The 21,839-nt window shown below is 52.6% G+C and overlaps 2 protein-coding genes across 4 annotated transcripts in view; one reads left to right on the top strand and one right to left on the bottom strand.

Moving 5' to 3' along the window:
* Nucleotides 1-5,687, bottom strand: part of LOC142363606 (uncharacterized) — a 20,616-nt gene extending 14,929 nt beyond the window's left edge. The window contains exons 1-3 of the mRNA XM_075439321.1: nucleotides 5,613-5,687; nucleotides 5,148-5,390; nucleotides 4,738-5,054 (exon numbers count right to left, since the gene is read on the bottom strand). Coding sequence (XP_075295436.1) covers nucleotides 4,738-5,054; nucleotides 5,148-5,390; nucleotides 5,613-5,687 — 635 coding nt within the window. The remainder of the gene's footprint in view (nucleotides 1-4,737; nucleotides 5,055-5,147; nucleotides 5,391-5,612) is intronic.
* Nucleotides 5,623-21,839, top strand: NOXA1 (NADPH oxidase activator 1). Of its 3 annotated transcripts, none has more exons than XM_075439724.1 (15): nucleotides 5,623-5,859; nucleotides 7,539-7,621; nucleotides 9,579-9,687; nucleotides 11,871-12,005; nucleotides 13,085-13,192; nucleotides 13,936-13,995; nucleotides 14,392-14,429; nucleotides 15,154-15,295; nucleotides 16,845-16,898; nucleotides 18,093-18,165; nucleotides 18,358-18,416; nucleotides 19,332-19,501; nucleotides 20,190-20,295; nucleotides 20,383-20,506; nucleotides 20,735-21,839. In XM_075439724.1, exons 1-15 carry the CDS (start codon nucleotides 5,686-5,688, stop codon nucleotides 20,830-20,832), a joined length of 1,533 nt encoding a protein of 510 aa, XP_075295839.1. In that variant the 5' UTR covers nucleotides 5,623-5,685; the 3' UTR covers nucleotides 20,833-21,839. The 3 variants fall into 3 exon arrangements, with proteins under 3 accessions (XP_075295839.1, XP_075295838.1, XP_075295837.1); XM_075439723.1 differs by having other exon boundaries at nucleotides 19,329-19,501; XM_075439722.1 differs by having other exon boundaries at nucleotides 19,314-19,501.

Below are 21,839 nucleotides of genomic sequence, written 5' to 3'. Positions count from 1 at the left end.
TATTTACGTCAGTAGCCACCACCACTAGCAGCGGAGGTCAGGCCTGCAGGAGCCGCAGCTCCCAGCTCTGTATTGGGATGCCAGCATCAACCATGCCTTACCCACTGGTTTCAGAACCGGTTCTAGCGCTGCTGCTGTTCAAATATTTATACAATATAAATTAGAACTTTCTTTCCCTTGCTTAATTCTTCCATTTTTACATCTACTTTTTCTTCATTAGCAATTTCCTTCTCCTTCAAGATCCACAGTGTTGCAACTTCAAGTACAGGGAACACACAACTTTGTGCCAGTGGGATGTACTGGTCAGAGAAGAAACAGGGCTCATGTTTTACCGGTCATCAGACAGAAGTTGAAGGATTTTCAGCTGCTTCTGGTCTGATCAGATTCCCAAACATTTAATCTTTCTTTAGCTTCATTGGCCCACCTATTTCTTGCAGAAGACATTGCAAAGAGGATTATTCTATAAGAATTAGTAACACACAATTTTTTTTTTCTTCTATAGAAATGTCTTTCACAATAACAATTGCCTCAACCCTTAAACAGGTCTATTTCTGCTTAGACCCAACACCAAGGACTATGCCCAAGCGAGTGGCAAAGCTGAGCCAAATGAAGTTGTTAATTACATAAACAGGGCTTTCTTGCTCGATATTTATCTGCAGACCATAAAGCATTATTTTCCCCAACTTGTCCAGCAGGCAGCTGGCACAGCTGGGAAAGGACAGCCTACTCCTGATTTCAAACAGCCGGACAAGACTCTCAGCCTCCAGTTCCGAGCTCATGCCATTTGGTCACATTGCAACACCAAACCTCCATGCGGATTCACAAAAGAAACAAGACTTTGTTCCTCTGGGAAAACAGCTTTCCAGACATCTCTTCTGATAGAAATCTAACTGGAGTTTCTCTTCAGCCCTCTCTCATCCCACGCATACACACTCCCCTCTTTCATGTCTCCCGCAAGAATTTTTTTGACTTTAATCACTGATATCTACCATAGTTCTTCCTACACTATATTAGTTTACTACACATTTATTCAATTAAAGATCAAAATGTGAAACAGCAAGATGTTCAGCACTTAGTGTATCTCCTGTGTCTGTTACTGTAATTCAGTTCCTCTCACACACTTCTCAGTTGCTCTGTGGCCATCCCTTCCTCCAACACACGTGATTACACACGGGAGCTGCCCGAGGAGCCTCTCACAGCACCAAGCATCCTCAGAGAACAAAAAAATAAATAAATATTTTTAAGGCACTGGTATATTACACAAACTCAGTAATTAGCTTTTGAATCAAATTATTAAAACTCGGTTCAGGAGAAGAACACTCTTAATTCCAATAAAATGCCTCTGTCAAACTGTTTCTTTAGTCAGCCCAGAGGTGGCCTGTGCCCCCTCGCCCCCTTCTCTCCTCTCAGGCTACAGCACGTCACACATCAGCAACTCATTTAACGTAAGTTTGGGTAAAATTATTTACTCATAGGAGCAACTGCTTTGGTTGTCAAAGAGTATAAATGCGCAGACCTGCTCCTCTTACCAACTCTGAACAGAACACATCCACCTCTGCGTTAAGACCCAAGCTATAACATCACAGAGCCTCCTTACAGAGCTGAACAGAGAACTCACACCGCCGAGTCCGTTTACAGAGACAGCTTGCTTCTGCCTCTCTCCTCTCTCCAAGCTGCCTTTGAAGAACAACAGAAATTGCACTTGTTTCAGCTTTGCCAGTTCCTGTTTGCTATGACTTACATTAAGGACCAACATTGCTCTGTGTCACTGGAAGAGGAACAATCTGAAGCGTTGAAGTTGAGTCCTTCTGAACTTCTGCGCGTGCCCTGTGCACTGCACATCTGTCTGATGCGGTTTCATACGAGCAGCATGCTCAGCTCCCCCAACAAAGAGAGCTGCAAACAGTTTGCTGCAACTGCTAAACTGTTAAGCACCAACAGAACTTTGTGCAGGTGAGCGTTATGGTTTCTGATAGACAGCATTACTGCCGTAAGAACTCCAAACAGAGGGTTTTTTGTTGGATCATTTACATTCCAGCACATGCATTTTGCTGTTTGTACACCACATGCTAGAATTTGATTATTCCTGCTCTATTGCTTGTGCATACAGTGAGAAAAAACCTGGAACCAGAGGTCACAGCTATTAGTGCTGCTTGTGCCAAGAAGCTGACACACAGCCACAGGCAGACGCCTGTTCCCATATAAAACCAGGGAGGCAGCAAGTCCTCAGAGCACACCAAAACACACAGCGCTACGGAAGAGGCAGAGTTTTACTATTCTCAGAAGCACAGGGAGATTTATTTATTTATTTCAATTAAAAAGTCATCATTTCAGAGTGCATCAACAGATCCTGCAGTGGAGCCCATCATCCAACACCCTTTTATAAAGCCCACTACCTGGAAAGCACTCTCATCCTATTGAAACAATTCATTCAGATAAACAGACCCCCAAATCCCCTTATGAGAACCTGGTGAGATAAAAACCAGCGACAGCAGAAAGTCCCAGCATGAAAACCATGTTCTTGCTGAGGGTGGAAAAACTCTTATGATGCCTTAACAATCAGACTTTGCTAGAAATCCCTTCCTGACCTCAAATCTGCACCAGACTGCAAACATGTGGGGAAGATACAGTAAAGGAGGGAGGGGATTCTCTGAACTAGTATATGACACCTGCTTGCCCAGCTCGGGGCCTGCTCTCTGTGGCCAAACTCTGATGATTCAAAGAAGAGTGGAGGAAGAAACACACTACTTTAACGTACCTTTCCTCTGCAAGAACGGCATGGGGAATTCCCCTTTGAAACAGAGGTTCATCCAAAAGCGCAAGATTGCTTAAACCTGTCTTAATTTAGAACTACAGCCCTTTAAGCAACATTAAAAAAAAAAGCATGCTATTTCTGCAGCCAAGCAGCCTAAGAAGTACACAGGAGTCCCAGGAGGTGACTCACTGATAGTCTCACCGATTTCCCCCCAACCACACGGGCATCCCTGCACCAGTAAGTTGCCCAACATTTCAGGTTTAAGCCCATCTTCAAAACTGTTATCATTTCAGCTTAAAAGCTCCAAATGATGACAATCCTTTAACCTCTCCTGTAAACTATTCCTACAATTAATCTTCACCACTGCTAGGAAATTGTGTCATATTTAAAAGAATTTGTGTAGCCTCGAGTTTCAGTTACCGGATCTCATTACGCCTTTGTTGGAAAGACTGAAAACACTCAGCTATCAGATAACGTTCCCATAGGCATGGATTTCCACAGAGTGGCTGAGTCACATCTCAGCCCTCTTCTCTTGGATGTGCCTGAATAAACTAAGTTCATTTAGTCCATTACATGGCTTGTTTTCCAGAACCAGAGCATTTTTGTGGCCTCCTCTGAACTCTCCAGTATTTTCATATCTTACTTCAGAGCTACTGTAACTGGAGATTACGTTCTAGTAGCCTGTTCTAACAACACCATGTGCACACACACCATCACTCCAACTCAATCCTCTGTAGAAAAATAAAAAAACCCAATCAAATCAACTCTTCCCACAATCCTGCAAGCCATTCTCTGCCACCTCTGTGTTTGTGGTAGGAAGCTACCCTGCTTTCTAGACTTCCCATAGTCTTTTTCATTATTTACAGATCCTTATCCCATGGAACCATCTAACCGGGAAGGTCAGACCAGGCTGCAGCAGTAACATCGTCTGACTGATCATCCCGCCTGGCTGTCACCCATAAACTTTAACAACAAAGGTTATAAACATTCTTCTGGATAATTTAAGTATTAGTATTTGAACAAAGAACTGGGAAGCGGAGGAGCTGACTGGAAAAGCCCACTCATTTATGTCTTCCAATTAACGACCGAGATGCAGGACTTGTTCCTAAGGTCATTCTCAAGTTTTGCCTTGCTGCCTTACACCACCACCTTTAATTAAATTGTCAGGCCACACTCTAGTCAAATTCCTCAGGGAATGTCAATTATGTGATGCTAACGATAGCATCAGTTGACTTAACCAGATCTCAAAACGCTCTCCCAGGAAGCAACGCTCAGGGGGGTGGGATTCATCTCCTTTTCGAGCATACGCTGTTCAGCCTTTAATCTCTACGCTCATTGTCTGTGAGGCACCTAATTCTTTACGAAGTTTTACATGGTCGTTTTATCTTATTCCTGCTGCTGCCCCCAGGTTAACGCACTCGCTCTTTCTGTGTTCCTCGGACGCGTTTCATCTTCCCACACGTGGGGATGATGCTCGTGGTATTTCCAGTCCCCCTGAATTTTCCCTCCATTTTCCAAAACGCTTAGAACGGGTGTCGGGGAGCTCAGCCCGTTTGTTTAAACCCGAGCTGTCTGAAGACCCAGCCTTCAGCCGCTGTGACAGGACTGCGGCGCATTCCCGCGGCTTCCATCCACAGCTCCCAATTAATTCACCTCAGTTAACCGTAAACCACGTAATTACGCATGGTGGCTACGCAAAGACCGTAAGGTACGTAACCTCCGTGCGCCATTCGCGCCCTTCTCCTCCTCCTCCCGCGCCGCCCCAGCGCTCCTTCGCCCGCCGGCCGCGCCGCTCCCGCTCCCCCTCAGCGCCTCCGGGACCGGTCGGGAGCGCGCCCAGCCCTGCCACCACCGGGCTCGGGGCCGCGCCTCACCCCGGGGCCGCGCCTCACGCCGGGGCCCAGGGGCGGAGCCGCCCGAGCCACCGCCTCTGCGCGCGCCGGAGCGCGGGGGCTACCGTAAATGCAGGTGCAGGCGCGCACCCCGCCGCTGCCGTATTGGCGCTCCGCCGGGGCGCGCCGCCCAGGGAGGCCGAGACACTTCGTGGCTTTATTTGGGCTGGGAACGGTGTACACCCGGAGCGGCCCGGCCGCCGCCCCCCGCCGCTCCCCTCGGGCTGCCGAGGCTCAAAGTCCGCTGCGCCGCGCCGGGATGCTCCGCGCAGGGCCGGGCCGCGCTTCCTCCCCACCGTGGGGCTGCGCGGGGAAGCGGGCCCGGCGGCGGCGCGACTTGGGGCCTCCGTGGAGCCGCGGCCCGGCCCGGAGCTGCCGCGGTGCGGCCGCCGGTTCTGGCCACTCACCTAGCACCAACCCGGAAGCGGCGACGGGAACTCCGGAGTCCGTCGCTCAAAATCTCCCCCGTCGCACCCGCTCCACCGCTCCGTGCGGCAAACCCGACCGCTCCCGGAACCCCCCGCGCCCAGCCCACAGCCCCCATCGGCTCTCTTTTCCGCGGGCACCAGCGCACAAGGCCTGCGGGGGGCGCTGTCGCCCGCAGCAAGGCGGCGCGCTGAGGGGCGGGGCCCGGCCCGGCGGCGCCTCAGCGAGTGGGGGGGGCGGAGCAGGAGGGCGTTACCGTATTTACCAGAGCGCGGCGCGCGCAGATGCCTACCGTACTTACTGTAGTTGCCGCGCGTCTAGCCGTGAGATAACTACGTGGGGTAATTAATAAAAAACCCACAAAACCCAGCATTACGGGCGGCGCCGCGGGCTTTCTTCTGGTGGCTTCTCAGCTGCCCGTCACTGCCAGCGGCTGAGCGAGCCCGCAGTCCCCGGGTGCCCGCCCGGGGTCCGGTCGAGGAGGGGCGGGGAACAGGCGGGGGGGGGGCAGGGCAGGGCCGCCTCCTCCCGCTCCCCGCCCCGGGGCCGCGCCCGGCGGGCAGGTGAGGCCGGGCGGGCAGGTGAGGCCCGGCGGGCAGCTGGCGGCCGTCCATGGCGTACCGGGAGCTGGTGCGGCGCTGGCACCTGGGCGTGCTGGCGGCCGACGGCGGGGACTGGGCTGCCGCCCTGGACAGCTTCAGCGGCATCCCGGAGCCGCCGGCCCGCGTCTGCTTCAACGCCGGCTGCGTGCACCTGCTGGCGGGCAGGCCCCGGGAGGCCCGGCGGGTGAGCGGGGGCCGAGGCGGGCGGGGGGGGTCCCCGCGTCCATTTGAGGGCGGTAACGGTGAAACTCGAACTGGTTGAAACCCAGCGTCTCTTACCGAGCCCGCCCTGACGGCGCGAGGGCCAGCAGCGGTGGCTGCCGGCCGGGGGGCCCCACAGACACCCTGGGTGCCTGGAGACCCCTGGGTGCCCGGAGAGCCCTGGGTGCCCAAAGGGCTTTGGGTGTCCATAAAGCCCTGGGTGCCCAAAAGGCTTTGGGTGCCCCTTAAGGCCCGGGGTGCCCAGAGGGCTTTGGGTGCTCATAAGTCCCTGCGTGCCCAGAGGGTTTTGGGTGTCCCTTAAAGCCCTGGGTGCCTGGAGAACCGTGGGTGCCTGGAGGGCTTTGGGTACCCAAAGGGCTTTGGGGGCCCCTTAAAGCCCCGAGTGCCTGGAGAACCCTGGGTGCCTGGGGAGGACCCTGGGTGCCTGGAGGGCTTTGGGTGCCCGGCCAGCCCCGAGTGCCCATGCTCAGGGCTGCCCAAGAGCGACGGCCCCGCCAGAGAACCGCTGCTCCTGGGGAAGGGAGAGCAGCTGCCTGCGCTGGTGCCCATGGGGGCGCGCCCTGAGGAGGAAGCTTTTTGTTGCAGCGCCTAGCACGTCTGTCTGTCCGTCCGTCTGTCGGCGGCCCGCTGAGGAGACGTGTATAAAGCATTTCTTAAATAGCTTAAAGAGCAGCTCGGGCGGTGCTGGAGGGGCCAGGGCAGAGCCCCACAGCCCCGGGCAGGGCGGCTGCTGTGCGGGTAACAGTGAGCGTGGCACCGTGGTCCCCAGGAGAGTCTCATTAGCCCCGATGAATGGGCACTGGCTGGAAAAAAGCTCGGCTATGCTTCCATGTAGGTCAGCGGTTGGTTGGGGTTTTTTGTTCTCTGCTATAGCACAGTAGAGCAGACTGTTAAAGCAAGGCGTGCTGTCGAGTCCTGGGAGAAGCCAGCCACCACCCCCCTGGGAGGCACAGTCGCTCCCTGACCTCCTTCCTGCAATGTATTTTTGCCCCTGCAATGCGATCCCTGCCTAGGCAGTGTCGGGAAGGTCTGAGGTTTCAGGCTGGATTCGTTATCTACCAACCAGCTCTTTGCAATGAGAAGTAAAGGAGTACACCTCCAAGCTTTCTCAGAGGACATTAGGACGGTTTGCCCAGCGCAGTGTTGCTTTGAACCATCATCCAAGAGCCGCTACCAGCGTTGCTAATGCTTGCCTGGATTTAGCTGGGAAACTGGACCTGGAGTATTGACTTGTAGGTGCAGCATGAAGCCCATCAGCTGTCTCCCTTCACATACTCATCACCGCAGGCTGCTTCAAACAGCCTTCCCCAGCCTGGTCGGTCCCACTGCCAGGGCAAACTCTGCTCCAGGCAACACAGCTTTCCCATTACAAGAAGCTGGAGGGCAAATGTAGCTCAATCATGTCCAGTCCATTTTACCAAGGAAGCATAAAAACCTGAAGCTCAGCTCGCACAGAGCCAAGACCTGAACGGTGACTTGGAGCTGTCTGCTGCCCCTCAGCCCGGATTGCAGCCTTGTGCTTGTCCGTCCAGAGGAGCTGGTCACCAGCCCGGGACGGCTTCTGGCTGGGTGCGTGTACCCAGGCATCGACGGGAGAGATCCTAACTGACCCTTGGGCTGTGTCTGTGGTTTTCTCCTTAGGCATTCGATAAAACCATTGCGAAGGACAACTCCCTTGCCGTTGCCTTCTTCCAGAGAGGCTTTGTCCATCTGCAGCTGGAAATGTGAGTGAGGCGCACATCCATTGCAGTCTTCGGTTTTCTCCTTTTAGTCATACTTTGTTCCTAAGTCTAAATGATTTTATCATTCTAAAATTCACTTCTTCCAGCAATCTTAAACAGTTCCTAAGTCCAGTTTGGCCTTGTAAACCTTGTCGCAGGTCAGCAAGTCTTATCTCTGATCAGGCTGAGAAGATACGAGCTGCACCACTCTGTGGCCCCAGAGTGGCTAATACTCGACATTACTGTCCCGTACACAGAGAGGAAGAAGCTGCTCCTGTATGCGGGGCTGCCAGGAGGTTATGTTGCCATTCAGATTTTCTTTGGCAATGAAAAAAATATAATTGCGCTGCTTGGTGTATCTTCACGTGGCACACGAGTCCTGCCTGCCTAGAAATGCAGTCTGCCCGCAGGGGCTGACTCCCACTCTCTGCTGACAGCAGATTTTGTGGGCCTGGTCTCAGTCTCACTGATTTAATGTTGGGATTGCTCCACTAGTGTCATGGGATTGATTACTCATCGTTTCCACCGTTAAATCACAGCGACATCCCGCTCAGAGAGGTGGATGGAGGATTTTACAGATCCCTTCTTACCTTTGAAGTTCAGTTATTCTCTTTCCTGTTGTTTTCCCAACCTTAATTTCTGCAGAATGACTGTGTTTCTGGGGCGGAGTTAAAGCGAGCAGTTCTGCACTGGGAGCCGGCCCGTCAAGCAGCTGCACGCGCTGTGCCTCTGCCAGCAGCACTGCAGCTGGGGATGGGATGGCGGAGCCCCAGTCAGCACGCTGGAGCTGCTCCGCTCTGCTCCCAGCGTTCCACTCCCAGCGCTGTGCTGCAGCCGCAGGAGCGCAGGAGCCTGCCCCAAGCACCCCCGCTGCGCAGCAGGTTGGGGCAGCCTGGCTGGCAGAGCTGTCCCCCGCCCGAGGAGGTGACGGCGACCAGCACCCCCAGCTCTGTCCCTCAGCAGATCCTGCTCCCACCCGGCCACGTCCACCCGGGCAGCTGCTCGTGGCCTGCTCACTGGCTCTTGGCCGGGCGATGGCTGTAGAGCTCTCTCTGGTCACAGAATGACAGAATCACAGAATAGTAGGGGTTGGAAGGGACCTCTGTGGGTCATCTAGTCCAACCCTCCTGCTGAAGCAGGGTCACCTACAGCAGGCTGCACAGGACCTTGTCCAGGCCAGTCTTGAATATCTCCAGAGAAGGAGACTCCACAGCCTCCCTGGGCAGCCTGGGCCAGGGCTCCGTCACCCTCAGAGGGAAGAAGTTCTTCCTCATGTTCAGACAGAACTTCCTGTGCCTCAGTTTGTGCCCATTGCCCCTTGTCCTGTCACTGGGCACCACTGAAAAGAGCTTGGCCCCATCCTCCTGACACCCACCCTTCAGATATTTGTAAGCATTTATTAGGTCCCCTCACAGCCATTTCACCACCTGCAGCCTCAGTGGGAACCTGTTTTGGTTCCATTTGCATAGCTGGTGTAAATTCAGACTCATTCTCTCCTTATCCTTAGAGTTTCTGTAAATTTCTGCTCGCGTTGCTCTGGCCACACTTGCTGCTCACCATCAGTCCTTGCTTCTCCCCCGAGGCGTCTGCTGGGACAGCGCTGCCGGCAGCGAGCTGGGCAAGGAGCTCACAGCACTTGTTAATCTTTGTTCTTCTCATTTTCTGCTCCTTGGAATTGCAACTATTCCAGTTACCAAAACCTACTGTTCATCTCAGTCAGTAAAACAGGCAGATAAGCCTGGAGGAGAGACACACCGTGGTCCTTTTGTCCTGGCTACCAGCAGGGAGAGGAGAGGGGCTCTCTGCAGTCACAAGACGACACGTGTCTCTGGTGCAGCTCTCCTCATCCAGGCTACAGAGAAGAATAGGGTTTTTTTTTTGCCAGCTTGATTTTTGAACTTCTTAATTAGAGCCTTCAGCTTTTTTAGTCTCGGTTTCTGATGCCACCTCTGCATTGTAGGTACGAAGAAGCTCTCTCAGACTATCGTATGGCCTTCAGTCATCTGAGAAAAAATCCCTTCATCGATTACAAGCAGCTGGGGCTGAGGCACATACTCTATGCATGGGAGGTAAGAGTCAGCCTGCCTCAGCAGGCCTTCCCCTCTCTTGGGGGTATTCATCAGGTTTTCAGCAGTAAGCTTTGGTAACCCAAGGGATTTTCAAGACGGTACATTAGAACAATGAAAAATTTCTGCTTGCACTTTTTTTTTTTAGAGGAATTTAATCATGAAAGTCATAAAACAATGTCATCTCTGAAGAGTTTAGCAAATTATGCAGTTTTAAAAGCACAGTTGTTCAGAGCAGATGCACAGGAAATTGTATATTGGATTTTTTAGCTTATCTATGCATGTAATATTTACACTTACATGCGGGTGAATATGCATGTGAGTTTTGTGAACTCCACAGCTCTGAAAGCTGAAATATGTTATAGTCATATGGGAACAAAATTGGTCCCTAATGAAGACTCTAAGATAAACTTCTGTGCATGAAAGCCAGTCTTTTCAGCTGTGGCAACTGGTTTTAAAATTACCTCTGTGCCTAAGCTTCACACTGGGCTGCACGCTGTGTTCTCCTTCTGCGACACGGCGCTCCGCAGCTCTGACACTGTCGCGTGGAGTCAGCCTGCCACATCCTGGTCAAGAGAGACTGAAGGCTGAACTGATTGTAAATATTTGTAACATTTGGAATGTAAAAGACTCCTCAAAACTGTACTTTACTGCGAGGGTTCATTTTGTCTTCTGTTCTGAGTCCTCACACAGAGACTGAAAAGCAGGTACAGGAAAGAGTATTTAATTCTTTGCTTCCACAAGAGTGAGGAGTCATTGTGCAGCTCCAGTCAAGCGTGCCCAGAAACCCGTCATTCAGTCTGGGTCGATTTTCACGCACCTTATACCTGGCAGGAAGAGGCTGTCCTTGGCATCTGTGGTATTACCCAAACCGCATGGTTTTTAACAGTTTCAGTGCCACAGCACTGCCTTCTCTGAGCTCACACACACCTAGAAACAGTAGGTTCCTTCTGAAAACTGCAGGGCTGCAGGAGTGCCCCGGCCCTTGCTGCTGTGAACACCCAGGCCCTCGCTCCACACGCTCTAGGCATTACCAGGACACGTGCTCTGGCTGTGCTGGCACTCCAGAGTCGGGATCTGCATCCTGATTCAACTGCATCTCGCTTTCACATCTACCTGCAGCTCCTTTCTCAAAATACAGTCCTCCTGCAGGACTGTGCTGTCAGCCTTCCCCATGCACGGCCTCTCACGTGCTGCATCTGATCTTCTCAGGGGGAGGACATGTGCTGAATGGTTTGAAAATCCAGAAATACTCACCTCTTGCAAGGCTGTAGCACTTCTGAGCTGCGTGAGAGCTGCTGCCTTGCCTCTCTGAGAGGGAGCATCTCTGCAGTTCCTGTAGATGCTCAGGACTGCCGTTCCCCACCACCCCCAAACAGCAATCATCTACTGTCATGATTAAGGAGTAAAGGAGGAGCATCCTGTTAGCTGCACCTCTGTGCCAAGCACCGCGTGCATCCAGATACCACACAGCAGTGTACGAGCTGAAAACCCCATCATGTAACACAGCAGGATAGCTGGCAGGGACTCTGTTAGGCCACACTTCTGCCTGGTAGGCCAGCAGCTCTGCCATGTACTGCTGGCCCGTGATGACATCTCCCACTCCTAATTCCGCCTGTAGATCGAGGCTTCCCAGCACCCAGCCTCTAATACTCCCACGCTTTGCCACTTCACCGCTGAGCATACTTACACGCTGCTAAAGGGTAACAAGCTACAGCTGACAATTTGCGCATTCACAGCCCACTACAATGTGAAATAGTTTTCAGTTAAGTGAAAGGGAGTCAGAATCATTCTGCACAGCAAGAAATATTACCTAGTTGCATGCAGAAAGAAACCTAAGCCAATCCTTCCTGGCCTTTCACGTGCAGGAAGGGTAAGATTAAAATTTGTGTGGTACCAGAGTCTTCATCTGGCGTTCCCTGTGCCTCTCCCTGCCTTGAGCAGAGCTAGCAGCTCCCACACATGTGGGAGCTAGGTACAGCGTTTATCTCTTTCCACTCTGATCATGAAGTTTTTCCAGCTGTGCTGCTCCCAGTGCCTTTCCTGGGAGCAGCAGACTGGTGCTGCTGGTGCACCTGTGGTGTTTCAGTGCCTGCTCCCTGTTTCTTGGCTGAGTTCAGTAAGCTGCGTTGGGTGTCTGCTGGGTCTCAGCCCTCGGCGTTCTGCTCCCTCCGTGCCCGCTCCAGGTGCTGTACAGCACTGCAGCAGCGCAGTGCCGGCTCCAGCAGTGGCAGGAGGCCAGAGCCACCCTAGAGAAGGCCGTTGTGTGGAGACCTGAAGGGAGAACAGCAATCCTGGACCTGGCCCTTGAGCGGGTGCAGGTAAGACCACCCCTGTGGGTTCCTGGGTATGTGCATTGGGCTTAAGTTAAAAAATATGAGATGAGAATGTGCTAATTGCTGTGTGTTTGGGTTTTCCTGTCTACCACCTGCTTGGTGACCTGGTGACAGATTCTAAGCCATTTGCATGCGATGCCTTACCAAACCAGTGCTTCAGCTAAGCAAGTAACTCCATCACCCCCGGGTGCTCCAAAGCCCAGAAACCCCGCGGTGGAGAGTTAGGGGATAACCTCTGGGGTTGGGGAGGTTGGTTCCTCGCCCCGCTGGCCGGGAGCTGAGTTCTGTTCGTGCTTGCACTGTAAAGCAAGTTCCCTTATGCAGTGCTGAAGTGCAGAACCCCTACAACTGCAGATTTGGAGGGTCTCCCTTTTCATGATGCTGACTGACGTTTTTGAGTCTCTTTGGCCTCAGTGACAATTGGTGGAAGCTCAGATATTAATGACAATCTCATTTTGAGCTTAAGAAGAGTGTGAAAGTGTTTCCAGGGTTGGTTCTAAGTAAGAGTTTGCTGTCAGACTCTTTTATGATCAGGAACAACTTGCAGATCTCTGATTCACTCTTCCTGGCGGGTTCATTATTTTGCTACCTCCATACTTCCTTGTCTTACTTGTATCCTTTCTAAGAGATGATAACTTTTTTTTAACCTGATCATCTCTTCTGGCATCACATTTGTGCTTTACATTAGTGTATTATTTATATTTGCTATTAGCATGCTACTCAGTAGTTGAACAGAGGAGAAAAAAACATTTGAAGTCAAATAGAAAAACTGCTTAGAAGATTTGTTTAATAAACCTTACTCCACTGCCCTCCCTTCCCACCCATCCCACACCAACAGAGTTCGTCTTTGACTCAGCACTGGGTAGTGGCTGCTGAGCTCTTAATTTGCATGTGCTTGTTGAACCCAAGTGACCTTTTTCAAGTTCACAGCCGTAATTTTTGTCCCAATGTCTTCCAGGAGCTGATCTTGCACACACAGGGAAGCTCTGTTTCCTTTTCACTGCTGTGATGTTTCATTTCATATTAACTGATGTCTTTTCCCTTATCTGCTTTCCCTGCCCTAGGACCGTCTGTTTTTAGAGCCCATGCATGTTCCTTTTGGGGAATTTTTCAGACCACGAAAGAAGGAAGTTGAACAGCTGGATTCAAAAGATTTCCTGGGTAAACCTAAGGTAACAGGCCTGTAATCGTTAAGATTATCAGCAAGCAGATTAAAATCCACCTTCTGGCATCTCCAGCGAGCATTGCTGTTGGCCACTCCACTGATCGCTGTGCTGGTGGAGACCCAAGAGCAGGACTGTCAGGGCTTGCAGCCAGTAAAGGCATCTGGGACGCAGAAGCTGAAATTTGTTAGAATTGCCACCGCTTCTATCAAAAATGCACTTTGGTGCTAAAAAACCTTCCCAGTTGTGGTCACTTTAAACTCTGAGGAAGCTGAGTGGGTACTTAGGGAACCCCATGGTTGTGCTTTTGCTGAGAACGACATTTTCAAGAGGAGCACATTCCTCCAGCGTGCTCCTACCCACTGCTGCATTCCCTGTGGGACAGGCAGGCGCCTGGGAGACACGTGCTTTGTCACGTCCCATAACGCAGGTTGGCAGAGAATTTCTCTGATCCCTGCTGTGACCAGTGCAGTCAGCAAAAGTGCCACAGGCCAGAGAGCTCCCACGTGACTAAAGGGAAGGGAAAGCTATTCATTTGCATACTTTTAAAGAAACTTTGGAAAGATTAAAAACACAGCGACAGTTGAAGCTATTTTGGGAATCCAGCTCTGCTGTTTCCGCTATGTGCATGGCTCTACTTTATGTCTGACCTTAGGGTGTCAGAAGGAAACAGATCTGAGTAGATAACCTTGCATGAAGTTTGAGAGTCTCTTCGTCCAGCCTGAATTCAGTCATTACTTTGTCCTCCGCAGGTGATCTCGTCCATCATTCCCAACGATGAGTACATTGGCTTCGAGCCGCTCAGGCCTCAGGTGAGCAGGACATGGCTCTGAAAGGAGGAACAGAGCCGTCACGGAGCTCTGGGTAGAGCCTCAGACCCTAGCACCAGCAGGTTAAGAACATACTACTGAAAAAAACAGCACAGTATCAGACCAGATCCACGGGGCCTTCCAAAGCCAGGCAGAAATAAGGGCAGGGGAAGAGCCTTTGTTACTCTGCTCTTGATGGGATAGAGAGGGAGGGGGGAGATAAAAGGTACCTCCTGGTAAGGTGTGGGGCAGCAGACTTCTCTCTGGATAGTGTAGTGTGACAGATGTGGTCAAAAGCAATGACACACCACAGTGTGGTATTCAGAGGGACAGTAAATAAGGTGGCACTGCTGCTGTATAAAGTACTGTTATAAATAGATGCCGTTGTTCCTCCCACAGAAACAGGGCTTTTATGAACCCAGTGCTGATGTTCTGAGGTAAGTGTTCAATTCCACCCTGGTCTATCTCTTCCCTCACTACTTCTGTTCAGAAAGGTCATGTTTTGTTCTCTGATGTCTTTGTCTGAAGACTCTGTGGGATCCACACCCACTTCTCCCCCAGTGTGGAGTGAGTGGCAGACATGCAAAGCCTTGTGTGGCTGCAGAAGACACTGCAGTTCGGTGGCTTCTCTCAGGCAAGAATCCCAGGGCAGTTTGCAGGAGTGGATTCAATAGTCTTGGGAGACAAGCATGGATCATGCTGTGGCTGGGGAATGGAAGCAGAGAGAGGCTGTGGGACCTGCCCAGGTCTGTGGCAGAGGTTGCTCAGCTGTCCCATCCTAGTTCCCAGGACAAGACCTCCATATACTCACTCCCAGCCCTGCTGTGTGGAGCCAAAATCAGCCCTGGTTCAAAAAATGTGAAAGTCATTTGTTTTGGTGATACTGTACCAACAGCGCTTCAAGGCTGAGTTTAATAATTGTTTTGATATGGAGGATGTTTATTAGTATAATGAAAATGGGACAGTTGCGTTTGGGAAATCAGTGTTTCCCAAGCTCCTTTTGTTCCCATTTGGACCAAAGAGTAGCAACGGAAATCATAATTTCCCAACACTTGAAGCTTTTGGCACGTGCCAGTTTGGATCAGTGCAGTGTTCTGGACCAAAGCCATCCAGCACCAGAACTCCAGGGTTAGCAAAGGTGCTCTCATTCTTTCTTTCCAGAGACAGTGAGTCAGGCTACTACCGCGTTTTGTCCCATTACTACCCTGAGGACTCGGAGCAGTTGGTGGTGAAAGCCAGCAGTCTGGTCTTTGTGCTGACGAGAGGAGCAGACGGCTGGGCTACAGCCATACATGATGGGCAGGTAAGGAGAACGGGTGGGCTTTCCAGCCCGTGCCCACCAGCAGAGACCACAGCCCTGCTTGTGAACAGGAGCTGGCTGCAACCCTCGGAGCACGTCGCTTGGGGACCCACTTGTAGCACCGCAGAGCAGCGGATGAGTTCAGGAGCTCGTTTCCACAGACGAGTCACCAGCCATAGATTTCTCTGACACCTGGCCCCCACCAGCTTCTCCCATTCACCTCTGTAGCTTGACAAGGTCATCTTTCTAGGCACCTGTGCTCTCCACCATGCAGGATCCTATGGTGGAATAGTGCAGGGTAACAGACCTCACCAAGGACAGCCATTTCAAGCGGTGTTTGTCACTGAGAGCCGTAAGGAGTTGAGGAGACAGGGCAGTCCTTATCTGGAGTGTAGTGTCTCAGTTAAGTTCACTTTGGGAAGGTCTTGGGAGGGTTTCAGCGATGGAGGCAGGTTTTACAAAGGGCTCTAGAGGAGACCTAGGGAATTGAAGCCCAGCAAGCGTGACATCTTTCTGCAGACCAGGGAACTGTAGTGTAAACAGATTGAATAGAAAGAGATGACAACATGGAAAACCTTTTGTTGACAGAAGCCATTTCTCACATCTGCATAAGTTCTTTGAAAGAGCCAGTGCATACCTGGATTAGGTTGAGCCAGTGAATGTGTTATCTGCCTATATTTCCCAAAAAAGTCAAAAGATGCTTCACAAGGTCACTAAAAAACCAGTGAGGTGTTTGAGGAAGAGAGGCAGTGCTCTGAGGACTGATAACAGGTTAAAATACAGAAATAAAGGGTGGGCATAGATGAACAAGCTTTTCTTTCTTTTTTTTTTTTTAAAGCAAGGATGTCCTCACAGAGAATCTGCTGTGACCTAAGAATTTAGCATATTCCTAAGTGACAGAGTAATAGAGATAGTGATATAGTGCTTGTTAAGGTGGCCGTGTTCCGTGACAGACAAACCCTTCAGCACGGCCCGAAGCACCTGGAGCTAACAGCGAACAGCTACAGAAGTATCTGAATGCGCTGGTTGACTGCTCCGTGAAGTGTCAGATGAAATTTAACATCAAAAAAAGTAAAGTAATAGACACTGGGGGGGGCGGAGCATAATTACTCATAATGATCAACTGAAATTAATAGCTCTATAGCAGTGATTGGCAGAAGACACAGAAATGCTGCTGGACTGGTATCCCTCGACATCCCTGCGGCTCTCTGCCTCAGCATCCGTTTTAGGAGCAGGGTGTTGGGCGTGGGTGCTGGGTCTGTTACGTCGCAGCCAATCCGTTAGCACCACTGCTGTCAGCAGAAAAAGATGCAAAAGGACCTTTGGATTTTGTTCATCACTTTTCTGAGCGCAACCCATGTGAGCTACTACCCCCGACGCTGGGCCCGCCATGGGCACGTTCGGGTCGCAGCAGGGCGAGCAGGCAGTGGGGGTCTGCACGGGCAGCAGCAGCGCAGAGCGGGGCGAACAGAAGATGGGGCTGGGCGGGCTGGGGCTGCGTCTGCCCCCGCAGCAGCTCCTGTCTCACTCTGCTCTGCCTTGTGTCCCGCAGAAGCTGCGCATTCCGAGCTCTCTCCTGGAGCCTGCCTCAAGCACGGACAAACAGGTGAGCTGACAGCTGTGCAGCCAGGGGTGAGGCAGGAACCTGGAAGTACATTTGGTTCATTTATTTGTAAGATGATCACAGGATAGAACAAATGTGTAAGAGAAACATAGGAGTGTTTCAGCTCAGACACCTGGAGTGAAGACCAAGTGCTCTTGAACTGGAACAACAAACAGTTAAGAGCAGGAAAAATGTTTTGTTTTGGGTTTTTTTTCCTGTACATCAGATCTCTACAGCAAAATCTGTGGTCTTGGGCACATATCCAAGCCACAGCGGCTTGCGTCACAGGCTGGTCTGGGTGGTGGTGTCTCTTATTTGCTGTGGGCTGGTGGAGCACACGAAGATGAACAGCCACCACAGCTGACGTGCTGTGACTTGTTGAGCCGCTGGAACACAGTGAGGAGATGGAGGGCTTGAGGCGTGTGTTTGTCCAGCCTGCTCCTGCGATGTCTGCAGCCACGAGATGTAGCACAGGAGGAGGTGAGGAGTGCTCACCTGTGCTAGTTCACCAGCAGAGCCAGAGCAGGTTAATCTCCTGCAGTGGGATGGTAACTTCTTAAATGGGCACCGCTTTTTGCCTTGAGGCCATGCGCCTGAGCCCTAAACCCTCACCTTTGGCTTAGGGAAACCTCATCTCCCATCTCCACCACAGGCATATCCACATGTGATCCAAATCATTTTCCATCTGAACTCAGTGTGGAAAGGTGGAACTCAGACCCCTGTTTCCTGTGAGAGATTTTTGAAGCACGCGGTGGTTCTGCTGTTGCTATGACTTTTTTTTTTATATTTTCCCCTCCGAATGAACCACTGGCCATAGCACACACTTGGGCATTTGCTCCATGGATGTCTCACTGTGAAGCAGCCCAAATTCCAAGGTGAGCTGGCAGATGGTGGGGAGAGCCCTCAGCGCAGTGTGAGCAACCTCCCTCTGCTCCAGCACCAACCCAGCAAGGGCCAGGAGGCAGAGGAAACCTCCCCCCAAACCTCGCATCACCCCTGCTATCCACGAGAGCTGCAGAGGCCATTGAGAGCTGGAGCACTCCGCCTCATCCAGCCAGTTAATGAACTGGGCTCACTGGGACTCCCTGGGGCTACACCCAGAGATTTATAACTGGCTGCAGGCTCTGTCCTGCACACCAGCCTTGCCCAGGCTCCGGTGTCTTCTGCTCACTCCTTTCTGATGTTGTTCTGTTGCAGAAGATCAGCAATGGGATTCCCCTCCCTCCTGCCCAGGTGCCTCCCAGCCGACTCCTTGTGAAGCAGAAGCCAGGTAGTCCCCCGGGCCAGGGACCTCTGTGGGTGTTACGGGAGGCTGTGCCCAAGCCCCTGCTTCAGGGGTGCGTGGGGAGGCTGGTTGCCCGCTGCAGCCCTGGCTGCCTGCGTGCTAGCGCGTTGCAGAAGGGTTGCCGGGTGCTGCTGCTGAGTGCAGGCGCTGTTCCTCTGCTCTTGTTTTGTGCTGCAGAATCTCCCGGAGGAGAAGATGCCTCTGCGGATGATGCTGGTGCCCAAATGGGCTTCAAGGTAAGGTGTTCCACAAGCCAAAGCTGGCACAGTCTCAAAAGACCAAGGCTGTGAAAAGTGCAAGATTCCTGGCCAGCTCCTCCAAGATTCCTGAGCTGCCCCAAAATCGCTGGGCAAAACCTCTTCCTCTGCCCATTTTCCCGTTCCAAAGAGAGACTCCCATGTGGGCTTTCCTCCACCACTCCCAAGTTTGTGACCATACAATTTTGTGAGGCAGCCCAAGCTGAGGCTCACCAGGGCAGGGCCCTTTTGCACCCCTCCAAGGAGCCAAGAACCCCAGACACAACAACGTTCTCAGGCTTTACAGCCCATTTTGCCAAGGAGCTGCCTTTGAACGACCTGCTGCCCCTTTCCCCCTCCTCCTGTGTGGCCTTTTCTGTCCCTGTCAGTCTGGTACCACAATTCATTCCTATTTGCGTCCTTCTGGGGTGATGTCCTCTGATGCACCTCCATGTCGTTACCAGCCACTGTGTGTGGTGGAGCTGGCATCGCTCCTGTGTCCGCCTGGGGTCAGCACCTCTCTGGCAGTGCCAGCCACAGGTCAGCTCTGCTCCCTTTGGCTTTGTCACCCCTCTTTTGGGGCTTTCGGAGTAATCTTTTTTCAGCTGTACTTCAGACAGAAGGCAGCAGAACATGGGGACCTCTGGCTGGAGGAACTGGGGTCCTGCTCGTACAGGTTTGGGGTTGGGAGGTACCTGTGCGATTGGACCCAGAAACAGGCTGCTTGGGTCATGGGAAGAACATGGGATCCCAGGCTTTGAATTTGTAGTTTCCCCTCTGAAATTCAGATCTGCTTTTTGATGCTGCGCTACCGTTCTGTGGTTCTGCTGAGCCGAGGGGTTGTGCCTGTGTCACCTCTCTTGATATGAGAGTCCTGAATAACCTGACTGTCCACAGTGCCACATCTCTCAGCAGATCCCACCGACCCACGGAGAAGCTTCATCCAGCGCGGAGAGACCTGTTGTGCTGAGAGCGTGTTGCGAGTGCACCGTGGTGGTGAGGGCAGGCGAGGTGCCCTCTCTGCCGGACCTGCGGGCTCTGCTGCGGCAGCGGTTTGGGCAGCAGGCAGAGCGAGGGAAGCTGAGGTACGCTGCGCGCAGCCGGGCCCTCCGGCTCTCGGTGCATGTGTGTGTGATGGGACGGCAGCAGCCATTCCCCTGAGGGTGCAGACCTGCCTCTGGTCTCCTGGGAACGTTTAACTGGAGTCAAAGCACTCTGGTAGAGATTCAGCAGAGGTGTGAGCACGCAGCCTTCCTTGCAGGGCTAACCTGACTATGGCTTTTGGTTTGGAGAACAGTGTGTGGCCATGGGCTTTGGAGGCCCAAGGGGTCTCTCCCAGGAAACTGTACCATGGGAGTCGAGAAATGGGGGAACAGAAGGAAAAGCTCTGTGCAGGTGCAGCTGCTGTATATTGGATTTCCTCCTGCTCAGCTCAGCCTTTGAGATACACTAGGATCAGTGCAGAGCAGTTTGGGAGTTGGCTGTGGGGTGAGTTCTCCCTGCCTGTGACATCCCTGGGGACACACAGTCAGCTTAGTCGGGAGAGTTTAGGATCTTCCTCTCAAGTAAGCGTGCAAGGAGGTGACAGGGTCACTCTCTAGCAGTGCCATTTCTGCCCACGGAGCATGCAAGGTGACAAGCTCATGTCATTGTGCAAGGTGGCAAGCTCAGAGCTGGCTTACAAAGGGACTTTGAAGGTGTTGGAGGGCTAGGCTTGCCTCAGAGCTTGGCTTTAAGTGAGATGATTTGAGCCGTGTTAATGAACCCCTGCAGCTACAGGCATTTGGATGGCAAGGAACTGGCTGCGGTTTCGGAAGAGGAGGGTCTAGGGAAGATGTGGCAGCAGCTGACAGATGGCAAGCTGACGCTCTGCTGCCAGGTACGTGGGCTGTGGCAAGCTTCTCTGCTGGGCTGGGCTCAGATCTCTGCTTTGCCTTGCAACCTCCGTGCTGACTTTCTCCTGCAGGACTCGGACTCCCACGCAGGCAGACCCGTCCTCTACCGGATGCTGGCTCAGCACTCTTACCTTGCGCAGGGACCGGGGGACCTGGAGTTCAGCAGGGGAGACGTGCTGGATATTCTCTCTGAAGGTAGCTCTCCGGTCCTGTCTGCAGGCTGTGCTGGGGCAGGCTTTCGGAGTCTGCTGCAGGGAGGGACTGGGCAGCAGATGGCTTCCCCAGTGCTGTCTCAGGCTCGTACTCCCAGGAGGTGCAGGCTGGCACTGGGTTTTGGCCAGACTTAAAATTCCAGCCATGAAAACTCCTGCTGACCCTACTCATGTGGGCCAGGGCTCATCCTGCTCCTTTGTGTTTTCCCAGTGAACGAGGACTGGCTCGAAGGACGCTGCAATGGCAAGACTGGCATCTTCCCCAAATGCTTCGCCAGCCAGACCGGTTGTGGTGCTGCCTGCCTATAGCGAACGGGAGCCTTTGCCTGCCTGACTGCGCTGTCTCCCAGGGGTGGGAGACGCCAGTCCCAGCTCCTGCGGGCCACAGCCAGCACAGCCAGGAGCTCTGCTGAACCTGGACAGATGTCCCCCACTCCCAGAGCCCATTCCAGCCGTCCCACAGCAGCCTCTGTGAAAAGCAGACTTTTCTACAGCCTGTTGCAAGATCTAGCATTTATACCTCTGTGCTTACGCTGCCAAAGATGCGCCTGTGCAGGGCGGAGAGAAGGGGGAGGGATCTGGTGTTTGGCTACGGGAAATGTCCATGTGGCAACTCAGACCTCAGGGGCCCAGACTGCTGGGTGGGAGGCGGTTCCTCTGCATGGAGGTCTTCACCGCCTCTCCCGTGTTGCTCAAGTTCAGGCTGGAAAGGCTGAGCCTCACTCTGATGAAGCTAAGGACAGTCATCTGTGAGCAGGAGGCCAGATCCCCAGGCCCTTGGGCCACATGTCCTTATCTCCACCGGACAAAGAGATGCTGCTCTTTCGGAAGGGTTTTGTAACTGGTTTGTAGTGGGGTATATGGGATAACACCTTGGGTTAGGACCACCACATGTCATCTTCTACAGCAAATGGATCTGCCAGAGCCTAAGGGGCTCTAAGCATTGCTTGGCCCAGATGTCTTTCATTCTTTTCTGAAGCCCTTAAGTCCTGCCTGGATGTTACTGCTTCAGGCTGTGTGGGCAGGGGTCTCACAGCACAGAGGAGAAGCGGTCGTGGCATCAGCCCTGCTCAGACCAGCCTTGGGCTTTGGCAGAGCCTGGAGGGGCTGGGGAGAGGGCTGGCTGGGCAGCGCGGCGCTGGGCTGGTGGCTGGAGTGGGAAGGACCGAAATGACTGTCTGGTTCCTGCAGCTGAGCTGTGCTGGGCTCTGCTGGTCTAAATAAAACGCTCGAGTGCTTGGAGCTGGAACCTGCCATGGATTTGGTGTCTGACAAAGCTGGGCTATGTAACTTGAATATAAAATAAACCCTGAGCC

Source organism: Opisthocomus hoazin, chromosome 19, assembly GCF_030867145.1.
Source record: "Opisthocomus hoazin isolate bOpiHoa1 chromosome 19, bOpiHoa1.hap1, whole genome shotgun sequence".
Classification (NCBI taxonomy): Eukaryota; Metazoa; Chordata; class Aves; order Opisthocomiformes; family Opisthocomidae; genus Opisthocomus; species Opisthocomus hoazin.
This window is presented reverse-complemented; position numbering and strand designations above follow the sequence as displayed.

What these genes read in the sequence shown, in the direction of transcription:
- NOXA1 (XM_075439722.1), top strand. Translation starts at nt 5,686, where the DNA reads ATGGCGTACCGGGAGCTGGTGCGGCGCTGGCACCTGGGCGTGCTGGCG. An exon ending in TGGCCCTTGAGCGGGTGCAG is followed by an intron (nt 12,006 to 13,084) that starts GTAAGACCACCC and finishes TCCCTGCCCTAG; the next exon opens with GACCGTCTGTTTTTAGAGCC. An exon ending in CCTTGTGAAGCAGAAGCCAG is followed by an intron (nt 18,166 to 18,357) that starts GTAGTCCCCCGG and finishes TTTGTGCTGCAG; the next exon opens with AATCTCCCGGAGGAGAAGAT.